At 44.3% G+C, this 12,446-nt stretch overlaps 1 protein-coding gene across 1 annotated transcript; it reads right to left on the reverse strand.

The window, feature by feature from the left end:
* Nucleotides 1-602: 602 nt before the first annotated feature.
* Nucleotides 603-6,888, reverse strand: ETHE1 (ETHE1 persulfide dioxygenase). The gene is made up of 7 exons (XM_073570654.1): nt 6,731-6,888; nt 5,079-5,223; nt 3,449-3,597; nt 3,211-3,340; nt 2,679-2,768; nt 2,326-2,442; nt 603-940 (listed from the first exon to the last, which is right to left on the reverse strand). Exons 1-7 carry the CDS (start codon nt 6,818-6,820, stop codon nt 894-896), a joined length of 768 nt encoding a protein of 255 aa, XP_073426755.1. The 5' UTR covers nt 6,821-6,888; the 3' UTR covers nt 603-893.
* Between the last annotated feature and the right edge of the window lie 5,558 nt (nt 6,889-12,446).

Genomic DNA, 12,446 nt, shown 5'->3' on the forward strand with positions numbered 1-12,446 from the left:
AAAAATTAAGGGGGCACAGCGGGAACCCTTCAACCCTGGACTAGACCCTTACCACTAATCATGGAGGTGCACTCTGAAATGACATTGAGAAGGAAGAGGAGGAAGTCTTCATGAAATGAGAGATGGAAAAGATGAGAATATTTTAGAGGGTTCTTCAAGCTCTATCAGGTCTCCGTTAACATTTTTAGACAGAAGTGGGAAGGTTCACAAATGATCTATGAAGATAATCCCCAATTTATGGATACAACAGTGGGTGAGGAAACATCTTAAGGGGGGGGGTATTCCAACCCAAAACAATGATCACATCTCCTCCAAATAGTTGATAGGAGTTGTCCCAGTCTTGGCGACTTATCCTCCATTCCTTAAGACCACGACACTGAAGAATTGGATGGTAATAGGATGTACAACGGAAAAGGGGCAGAAAATAAGATATTCATTGTGCCGCCATAGAAGCGCCAACTGCGCTATGTAGATGGCAGTGCTGTCACTATGCCCTCAGTACACAGCCGCCATCATAGTCAAACATAGCAGCGAGCCACACTGCCACAAATATTTGCCCGCCACCTTTTCTACCCCTTCTAAAGGTCTAATAATTGAAGCCATTGGAGGTTTATGTATGTTTTATTAGAATAGATACTCTGGAAAAGAGTGATTTACATATATACACAGATACGTCAGATCTCCCGAACATTCACCGATGAGGTATATGGACAAGATACAGAAATCTTCCCGCCGCCCCTCCGATATCCCAGCGCTTCAGGGCAGCTTCAATAATACAATCATGTGACACCACAGCATCACCGTACCATAGAAAAATATCAACAGGCACCAAAATCTTCTCATCCTTCAAGACAAGTCAATAAATCAACAGGCGTTGGAGTCCAGATCAGTCGTCAGTCATCCTGAATGCCGCACTTTAAGTTTGCAGGGACAGCGACATCTGCAGAAAACAGGCAGCGATTAGCTTGGCAGCGATCATGTTAGATGAATTTAAATATGAGTAGTGACATCTAGTGGTCAACCCGTGTACTGCAGAAAAGGAGTAATTGTGTACCATAACGACATCTTGTGGTCAATGTGTATATTGCAAGTCTTAGACTATACCTTTCCAAAGGTAGCCACATAGGTCTAAGAGGTAATGTTTTGACAAGTCAAACCTGGCATGTCAGAGTGAGGGGACTTATAAGCCACGCATGCTTCTCTAGGATACTAAATAAAAAAAGTCCAGAAATTTGATTTGTGACGAATCAAAGGTAATAAAAGGCTTCCAATAACCCTGAAAAGATGTGTAAGACACAGAGGTATTATAGGACTTTATACAACTCATTTCAAATGCTTATTGCATGTTATGCATCTGTCCTAGATCAGGGCTGCGCTCCTCTCACTGACCTCTCTTGTGATCCATCGTGTGATCATTTGTCTGAGCCTATATAAGGCCCACACCTGTGTCTTACTAGCTGCTCCATAGGTCTGTCTTCTACTTGTTTGCGGCTTACAGTATCTCTGCTACCTGTCTGCCTTCTCAATGACGTCTTTGGCCTGCCTGCGATTTCCTGTACTTCTGCTACATTTCTACAGTCTCTAGGACTTCTCCAGCCTGCTCTGCTACCCGTGTAAGGTCTCCCAGAGAACCATGGCCTACCTGCGGTTTCCATTATCTCCACTACCTGTCTACAGTCTCCAGGAAGTCTATGGCTTGCCTGCGACTTCCATTATCTCTGATATCTGTCTGCAGTCTCGAAGGCATCTCCTGTCTTCCTTGTGGCTTCCAGTACCTCTGCTATCTGTTTGCAGTTTACAGGACCTCTGCTACATGTTTCCCACGTGCCTCAGCTGCCTTTTGCACCAATGCCCATGGGCCCACCTGGACCCTGGGCTTTTTGGATCCACCTCCCCTTAGTGAGCTTGATATTGTAAATACAGCCTTAGAAATGTGAAAGAGACCTCAACATATAAGTGAATGGTAACCTGGTAGTAATCAACAGTCTGTTCTGTACCTTCCTAGCCTTCTTCACTGCTGTGCTGTCACACTTTATCTGTACAATTTCTTCAGTGTTTTATGTCTTTCTCTCCTTATCTCTGTGGCTAGGCTGTGACTTCCCCTAAGTGTTCAGATTCACCACAAAGTGGCCGCTGCAATCCCTGCCTCAGCTTTTATACTGACTCGATAGTCCCTTTTGATTGGTGTGCCATGCCATCATGGGGAAAGCCAGCCTGGCTACACTCGAGATCATGTGATGCTTCTTTGGCTGGTGCAATCTTCCTGCATCTCCATTTGCTTCTTATTTTACAGCATATTACATTACCGATGATAGACGTCCTCACCTATCTGTTTCGGCCTGGGCAGGTTCAAATTATTCATGATGTTCACAAACTCCTCTTTGCTCTTGGTCAGTCGTGGATTCAGACGCTTCTCCTCCTCTACGGTTGTCACAGACTGACCTGTAAGGGTAGAGAGGGAGAACAGATCTATTCATGCAATGACTTTGTGTAGAAGTCAGTGTAGAAGACAGCAGGGTTCTGTGCAGCATCGGTGACCCTGTAACCGCATGGTGGGCTACATAGATGGTAAAAATGGCGGCTGTAACTTAGCTACATAGTAAAAACAGCTACAAGACTGCTGACAACAGATGGGACAGGGATGCCTGGAGAAAATAACCTGAGGTGGCAGCACTTACCGGTGTAATCATGACCTGGGTACAGGAAGCAGCTGTCAGGCAGAGTGAAGATCTTTCCATGTACTGATTGATACAGTGTATTAGGGGAGCCTACAAGAAAATCAAGTGTTAATTAAAGGCATTGTCCTTTTTTTTCCCATTTTGACTTAAATGGGTGGATTTTGGCTTTAATACCATTTTTGCAATTGGGTTTCATTAAAAATTTTGCACCGTTTGGCTTTTTACAGGGTCTTTGTTTCCTTTCATAATCAACTTTGATGTGGTCTGTGGTCATAAATCAGCTGAGAGAAGCTCAGAAAGAGAATTATCACGTCAGAATGAGCTCACTGATGGGTACTCAGTTGACTCATTCTACAGTCAGCAATAGATAAGGCAAAGCTAAGGTTATAGAAGGTGAACAGAGTCACAATTTTAATAAAACCCAGAACAAAATTGTTTTAAAGGCCTAAATACATGTTAAAAATTATGAAAATTATCCCCAATGCTGGACAGTAATATGTGACTAAGAGGGAAGAGGCTGATCAGGACACACCTTGCTGGAAGTCTGTGCGGCCGCAGCCTCGGATGAGCAGGGCATCCCCAGTGAAGGCCATGCTTTTATCATTCAGCACATATGTAAGGCAGCCGTCGGTGTGTCCAGGCGTGGAGCGCGCCTCCAGAGACTGCAGAGAAACAAGAAAAGTCCAATCACCGGACCAGTATAAGGAGGGGGGACTTCTTAAATGCTTTAAGTCAGGACGCCGTTTCTGCCATGTTTATGGCAAGCTTACATATTTGCCAAATTTGATGGAATCTCCCTCTTTTATGTGAACGTCCGCCAAAGCTCCACTGTCTTTTGAAATAACGCTCTTACATCCAGGGAGAAGCTTCTTCAGGGCCCCCGTCCCAGTAACATGATCTGCATGGCAGTGAGTATTAGCTGGAAAATGGGATAAAAAGCAAAGGGTTAATATTATAGTATAGTAGCTATAGTGTTGTACATATTATGTAGTATTAAAGTAGTTATATACTTGTATTTAGGAACAGTATTATAGTAGTTATATTCTTGTACATAGGGGGCAGTATTATAGTAGCTATGATATTGTACACAGGGGACAGCATTATAGTAGTTATTTTCTTGTACATAGGGGCAGTATTATAGCAGTTATATTCTTGTTCATAGGGGAAGTATTCTAGCAGCTATATATTCTTGTACATCGGGGGCAGTATTATAGTAGCCATAATATTGTACACAGGGGATAGTATTATAGTAGCTATTTTCTTGTACATAGGGGCAGTATTCTAGCAGTTATATTCTTGTACATCGGGGGCAGTATTATAGTAGTTATATTCTTGTACATATGGGCAGTATTATAGCAGTTATATTCTTGTACATAGGGGCAGTATTCTAGCAGTTATATTCTTGTACATAGGAGGCAGCATTATAGTAGTTATATTCTTGTACACAGGTGACAGTATTATAGTAGTTATATTCTTATTCATAGGGCACAGTATTATGTACAAGAAAATAACTACTATAATACTGTGCCCTATGAATAAGAATATAACTACTATAATACTGCCCCTATGTACAAGAATAAAACTACTATAATACTGTCCCCTGTGTACAATATTATGGCTGCTATAATACTGCCCCTATGTACAAGAAAATAACTACTATAGGGGCAGTATTATAGCAGCCATAATATTGTACACAGGGGACAGTATTATAGTAGTTTTATTCTTGTACATAGGGGCAGTATTATAGTAGCTATATTCTTGTACATAGGGGGCAGTATTATAGTAGTTATATTCTTGTACATAGGGGCAGTATTATAGTAGTTATATTCTTGTATATAGGGGGCAGTATTATACTATTTCATATTAGTAGTATTTACATTAAATACAAGGCAGACCATAAACTCTTATCTTCTTCCTTCATGTTCTGTGATAATTACGCCAGGTAAAACAAAGTCCTTGTTCCCTGAGGGAATTTAGAGTGCAAGTCTACAAGTGTCAGGGTAACATCAGATGTATATGGGCAGTCCGTATACCTCTACGCTGGGCCGCGCAGTGCTGTATTCCTGGTTATTCAGGTATTTCAGAGCGCTCTGGGATTGATGGGTGTGGAGGGGTCATTCATTCGTTATAGACGCTTGTTACGGCTCTCGCCCAGTATCATTGCTGTGAATCCCTCAATTACTCTCAAGATTTTACACTTTGAACCCTGTAAAATTTTAGCACCATTGTGTCTAGGTTCGCTGTGCAGAGAATAGTCCACTATTGTCCTCTGTTATCAGTCATGTCAGGTGGAGGAGATACTACTTGATCAGGACAAGACATGTTTACAGCGCCTGAGACGGTTTCCATTCACTGATGGCAAGCAGAGATCTGCTGAAGATATATATGTTTCCTTCTTACCTGCGTAGATCATATTGAGGCCCAGATCTTTAATCAATTTTGCGTCGCGATTCGCAGTTTCCCGCACGGGGTCGATCAGGACGGCTTCTTTGGTTTCTGCATCAGCTAGAAGGTAGGTGTAAGTACAGCTGACGGGCTCAAACAGCTGCCAGGAAAAAAATAAGTCTTTGATTATTTATTATGTCTGGGTACTTGGGGTACGTGCACGCACAGATTTTTTAGGAGGTTTTGGAGCCGAAAGTAGGTGGAAACTGCAGTAAACACCATGTGCACATAGCGTTATAGGGGTATGCCTTTCTTTTGATGGTTAGGGCTATAGATTGCTTTATATTATAGGAGGTTATCTTTAGGGTCTTCATATCTGCTGATGGTCCCAGGTCCAGGAAACAATCCAGTCCTAACTAGGAGAGCTGCGTTGGGAGGTCATGGGTGTGTCCCAACGTCAGCTGTACCCAAGTCCTAGGGTGGTGGTCTGGGGTCTGCATTTGAGTAGGGGTCCTGGTCGGGGGTCTGTATTTATTTAGTGGTTCTGGGATCCATTTTTACATAGAGTTTTAATTGGGGTCTGTATTTATTTAAGGGGGCTAGGTCTGGGCTCTGCATTTCTTTAGGGCATCTGGACTGGTGTCTTAATTATTTAGAGGATCTTGTGGGAGGTCTGGTCAGTGGTCTTTATTTGTTTAAGGGTCCTTGTATGGGAACTGTACTTATTTAGGGACTGGTCTGGTGTCTGCATTTATTTAAGGGATCTGTATTTATTTAGGCGGTCTTTATTTATTAGTGGGTTCTGTACTGGGGTCTGCATTTATTTAAGGTTCTTGGCCTGAGATCTGTATATATTTAGGGGGTCTGGTCTGGGGTCCACAGCTTTGTATTTATTTCACTTTGCTCAGAGGTGTTGACGAGCTCCTTTGGGGGGCTGTCTGCCCACCATCTCCTCCCAGCGCAGGCTGCCATGTGACAGGCTGCAGAGCAGTGTAACCCTGTAAGCTCCCAGCACAGCAGAGTCCAGATCGGCTGGATCCACTCCAGGATTTCCCATGGCTCTGGGGCTGAGCTGACAGCAGGAATGTGCAGTGTGCTCTGCCTCCTGCTCACTTCCTTGTGTCAACTCATCCTCCTCCTCCTTCTACTATAAGAGGATTGCAGCCCGTTTCCCATAAATTGCCGCTTTTTGTACGTCCCAGGCCTGGGCATGGAGACGTCCTGTGACATGTCCGCACAGGGCAGAGACGGGCTCTGGGACCCTGAGGACTTGGCTTCCGAGCCCATGCTGCATGCAGGGGTTAATGCAGGAAATATATGTATCTTTGTACCGTGTTAGCCAGTAGATAGAAACATATTCAGGATTGAGAGTCCTCAGTAGTTGATACCTTTTAATGGCTAACTGAAAAGATGGTAACACATTGCAAGCTTTCCAGACTATGCAGGTCATCAGGCATATAGGGTTGATGCAGCCAGTCTCGGCTTCCCCCCGCCTGCATGTGAGACGGGACCTGTCGTCCCTGCGGATGGATATACAGTAAAACCTCTTTGAGACGACCACCCAAAATTGCATTGTAAAAACAGAGAAAAAAAAAAGGCCGGCACAGACGGGGTTAAGTCACATGACCACCATGAGATTAACCCCCCAAGTGCTGGAGATCACTTACCTGTCTGAAAACGAGTCCTCTCCCAGCCGCTGCCATGACACAATACGCCCGGGCTCCTCCAACCAGAACTTTGCCAACGGATGTCAACATCGCTTGCGTCAGCGGGCAGACGGTTAATATACTGTGTGGTAAGTCACTGTGTTCCTGGTGCTTAGCCTCCGGGCAAACCCGCCCATCCAGGGATCCGCCAATCACGGGTGGCAGCCGGATGGGCGTGGTCTGCTGCTGTTAACCCCTCTATGACCACGCTGAGCCGCGCTGTCACGTACTCAGTTTTTAGGGCTGCTGGGTCTTAGGGTGTGTGCACACATTGCGGATTCTGCTGTGGATTTTGCTAAATCCGCAGGTAAAATGACCTGCGGATTTAGTGCAGATTTCCTGTGGATTTTCTGCAGTGTTTGTGCAGATTTCTATAATGGAAGAGGTGTATAAACGCTGCGGAATCCGCACAAAGAATTGACGTGCTGCGGATTCAAAATCGCAGAAAATCCGCAGCATGTGCACAGCGTTTTTCATTTTCTATTGGCTGAAAAGGTACTGTGCACCGCAGCAGAATCCGCAACGTGTGCACATACCCTAAGTGTGCGTTCACATAGATTAAGAACATCAGCTTTTCAAGCAGAAGACACTTCAGGAAACTCCACTTTTCTCCCAAGATGCAGCACAAGCAGTGGAGGCTGCTACCTACCTGGACTCCATGAAGGGCAGAAGTGTGCATGCAGCTCTGGAGCATAACCCCGGCTGTATCTGGCACCTCCTTCATACCCTAATTATAAGCGCCATGTAGTTGGTTGAATATCCATCTGTACAAAAGCATAAAGTACAAAATAATATACCAGGTAGTGCCGAAGTAGGAGTCAGGGATGGATTGATCCTTAGGCTATGTGCACACGTTGCGGATTCTGCTACGGATCCGCAGCAGCTTTAGGTGCGTTGTACAGTACCATTGTTTTCAATGGTAAACTGAAAAACGCTGTGCACATGCTGCGGATTTTTCCGCACGGATTTGCTGCAGGTTCAAATCCGCAGCATGTCAATTCTTTGTGCGGAATCCGCTGCGGTTTCACACCTTCTCCATTGTAGAAGTGTGAAAACGCAGGGCTAAACCGCAGGTAAACCGCAGGTGTTTTGACCTGCAGATTTTCCCAAATCCGCACAGACAAATCCACAGCACCTAAAACTACGTGCACACGTTGCGGATTTTTCAGCGCAGATTTTGCTAAATCCGCCGTTAAAATGACCTGCGTTTTACCTGCGGATTTTCTGCAGATTTTGTGTGGATTTCGCCTGCGTTTTTACACCTGCGGATTTCTATAATGGAGCAGGTATAAAAATGCTGCGGATTCCGCACAAAGAATTGACATGCTGCAGAAAATAAACCGCAGCAAATCTGCGCGGAATTTTCCGCAGCATGTGCACAGCGGATTTGGTTTTCCATAGGTTTACTGTACATGGTACTGTACACCGCATGGAAAACTGCTGCGGGTCCGCAGGGCCAAATCCGCAACATGTGCACATATCCTTAGGTTTCAGATATTTGGGGCCCCCTCCGATACTTCAGTCTTTCACGCCATTTCGGTACATTTTGGAAGTCTCTTAAAGAAACTTTACTGCACGTGTACTGATTGAGGGTGCAAAGAGCCCTAGGGTAACAATACCTTAAAAAAATTGGCCCCTAGTTCCTGTGAGGCCCATAGGCGTCAGTCTTATGGATAATATGGCCCTGTATGCCACCATACAGTGCTCAAATAATACCGTCATACAATGGTCGTTAAATAGTGCCATGCAATGTCTAAATAAGACCCCTATATAATATTGCAAACCCCCCCTAATCCTGTCCTCGCAGGGGTCTCGCAGGTTTGAGCAGTCCTGGAGTCGTCTTACATGATGACATCTCATTGTCCGGACATGTTTATTGCGCTATTAGTGAATGCATCATTATAGCATCATTATGTGGAAATAAATCCTCCGCAATCAGTCACTTATTACTAATTAGGTCCCTCTGTATTTCCTCCGAGACCTGATAAACATCATGAGTCATCATCACGGCCAGTGTTAATCCTCAGGGTTGTGGGAGATGATGATGAGGACATACATAGAGGTGGGAGGAAGTGATGAGCGAGCGTGTTATCTGAGCATGCTCGGGTGCTCACCGAGTGTCTTCGCCGTACTTGAAAAAATATCTTTGAGTCCCCGCGGCTGAATGTCTTGCGGCTGTTAAGCAATCCCTGCATGTGTTGAGGCTGTCAAGCAGCCATGAGACATGCAGCTGCGAGGACGTGAACACATTTTTCGAGCACGCCGAAAACACTCAGTTAGGATCCGAGCATGCTCAGATAACACCTTACTGAGCATGTTCGCTCGTCACTAGTGGGGGGACTTATTAAAAAGAGGGTCCTCTTCTGGGCCAGTTTCACACTACTGTACCCCTAATTACTTTGGGCTAGAAAGACCCTTGCGTTACAGAGGTACTCTGATCTGAATTACTGATTGCAAACAATTGGTCAAAGTGAGAATTCTTGTAAATGTCCAGGAGGACAGCCAAAGCCAACGCAAAGTACGGCTCCTCCACCAAAGGACTGAATGTTCATTTCAGTGGGGTCTCCATAGATCCCTCCCAATGATGGGACTGTGTTAGATCAGAGTGTAATGTGACATCTAATGTGCAAGACCATCCAACCGCGATATTGGAGGAAATCAAACAATGGAAAATGGTTGCAAATTTTGGTAAAATTTTTGTATATGTTTTGGGTCCGTTTGAAGTTCTTTCCTTTTTTTCTTTGTTTTTTAACCTTTGTGCTTCAAGGTTTTACTATAAAATGTGTTTACGTGGTTAAGGAATCCCAGGGTTCATCTACTATCACCAGCAGATAACGAGTCCCGACAAGTGGAAGCAACGGATCACCGTGACTTGCAAAGTGACATCAATTTTTTTCCCAGATGATCAGAATAATCAGGTCACTAGAGGGTTATCCCAACCATGTCCATGGAAGAAGAGAATCATCTACAAATTTTTGTGCAACAGTGTCAATAAGAATCTGGGATTGGATGGCTACGGCATATGGGGGGATTCCAGCGGAGCCCTGGAAGGGAGCTAATTTGCATTACCTTTTCCCAGGAAGCACTGCTTGGTCTTTAGAGGTCCCTACGTGGGCTCGACAAACAGTACCCCTTACAGATTCCTACACAAGGTGTGACAACCATTCTAAGACTGGTAATGGCATCAGTGTCGGTTGTACCCAACCGGGTGAGGCTGCCTATCTGGTCCGGCTGAGGGCCACTTGGATCTGCAGCACTTTTAAAGATTCAGACCCAAGTTGCCCTATTGCTTAAAGACTACAATAACGGGAAAAAACCATTACAGAGCAGAGAGCCGTAAGCTCCCGGCTCCATCACAGACTATGGCTAGCCTCAAGATTCTGGAGAAATGCAGGGGACATGAGGCAGAACAATGACATCAATTCATCACACTGCCTTCCTCAGGCTTGAAACACAGGGAAAAGAAGGAACAAGAACAATGGTGGCACTATTATTATATGGAGGCACAGTGGGGGCACTATTATTATATGGAGGCACAGTGGGAGCACTATTATTATATGGAGGCACAGTGGGGGCACTATTATTATATGGAGGCACAGTGGGGGCACTATTATTATATGGAGGCACAGTGGGGGCACTATTATTATATGGAGGCACAGTGGGGGCACTATTATATGGAGGCACTATTATTATATGGAGGCACAGTGGGAGCACTATTATTATATGGAGGCACAGTGGGAGCACTATCGCTATATGGAAAGACAGTGAGGGAACTATAACTTTATGGAGGCCACTCAGAAAGGGCATTAATACTATATAGAAATATAAAGGGGGTGCTACTACTATATTGAGGCACAGAGAGAGGCTACTAACACTATATGGGAGCACAAGGGGGCGCTATTACTATGAAGAGGCACAGAGATGCACTATTTCTGTATGGGGGCACTATTACTATATTGAGACCAAGACAGGCACTATTACTATATGGAGAGGCAAAGGGGACATGATTACTATGTAGGAGCACTATTAATATATGGAAACACAGAAGGGACACTATTACTATATGGAGAGGTAGGAGGGACAATATTGCTATATGGAGACAGAGGGGACACTATTACTATATGGAGACACAGTGGGGGCACTATTACTATATGGAGACACAGTGGGGACACTATTACTATATGGTGAGACAGAGGGGACACTTATTATTTGGAGAGGAAGAGGGACACTATTACTATATGGGAGCACTATTAATATATGGAAACACAGAAGGGACACTATTACTATATGGAGACACCGAGGTGAACACTATTACTATATGGAGGCACAGAGGTGGACACTATTACTATTTGGCGGCACAGAGGGAAACACTATTAGTACATGGAGACGCAGAGGAGGCACTATTACTATAAGGATGTACACAGGGTTGGAGTAAGTACAGTATGGATGCAGATGGGGGGCACTATTACTGTATGAAAGCAGAAAGAGGGAGCAATTACGGTACATGTGGAGTCACAAATTATTACTGTCTAGGACACTATGGAGGGATATAGCACTATGGGGTTTGTGTAGAGATGAAAAACAATGGGAATAAGAGACAACCCAACGATATTTGTGTGATAAATCCTGCAGAAACACGTCTTGGATGGAAGAAATCATCATTGCCGCCTAGATCGAATAGAATACAAATAGGAAAATGGCTGATTATTATCAGAGACACATCACCAGTTTGTTATGGTATTATTCAGTTGTTACGTGGTGCTAATAGGTGGTTCATAATATGGCAGTATTACCTGTGCTTTACATAGAGGAATTATTGCTAATATCGGTCTTAGTATACTGGATTATGTTCCGTAACTTTGATGATTATTCTTGGTAACTTATATTCTGATTGTAAGACTTTATTACTATTATTATTTTTTTTCATTATTCACTTAAAATATACTATAGCTATACCACATTTGATACATTTTGTTTTTATTTTTTTGTTATATTTTGAGGGTAGGACAGATATCTTTATAAACCCTAACCACATCCTTGATGTCCATGCCTACAAACAACATGCTGGTGGTAGTGGTGGGGCCCGTCCTGTCAAAAGCAATTTCCTGTAGGGTAGCTGATATTCCAGGCGCCTTCTCTGTGACTCCGTATAGTAAAAGTGCCCTCATTGTGCCTCCATACAGTAATAGTGCTCCCCTCTGTGCCTTCAAATGGTAATAATACTCTCGTGAGTGCCTACATACAGTTATAGTGCTCCCCTCTGAGCCTCCATACAGTTAGTGCTCCCCTCTGTGCCTGCATACATTTATAGTGCACTCATCTATGCCCCTGTATAGTTATAGTGCTCCCCACTGTGCCACCATACAGCTAGTGCTCCCCTCTGTGCCTCAATACAGTTATAGTGCTCACCTCTGTGCCTCCGTACAGTTATAGTGCTCCCCTCTCTGCCTCCATACAGTCAGTGCTCTCCTCTGTGCCTCAATACAGTTATAGTGCTCCCCTCTGTGCCTCCATACAGCTAGTTCTCCCCTCTGTGGCTACAAAAACAGTTATAGTGCTCCCCTCTGTGCCACCATACAGTTATAGTGCTCCCCTCTGTGCCACCATACAGTTATAGTGCTCCCCTCTGTGTCTCCATACAGCTAGTGCTTCCCTCTGAGCCTCTATACAATTAGTG

Source organism: Dendrobates tinctorius, unplaced genomic scaffold, assembly GCF_039654945.1.
Source record: "Dendrobates tinctorius isolate UK_male_01 unplaced genomic scaffold, ASM3965494v1 ptg000028l, whole genome shotgun sequence".
NCBI classification, from domain to species: Eukaryota; Metazoa; Chordata; class Amphibia; order Anura; family Dendrobatidae; genus Dendrobates; species Dendrobates tinctorius.

Coding starts and splice junctions, on each gene's coding strand:
- ETHE1 (XM_073570654.1), bottom strand. CDS start 6,820: ATGTTGACATCCGTTGGCAAAGTTCTGGTTGGAGGAGCCCGGGCGTAT. Junction 3,598..5,078: donor CCTCAATATGATCTACGCAG/GTAAGAAGGAAA, acceptor CCCATTTTCCAG/CTAATACTCACTGCCATGCA. Junction 2,443..2,678: donor CCCAGGTCATGATTACACCG/GTAAGTGCTGCC, acceptor CTACCCTTACAG/GTCAGTCTGTGACAACCGTA.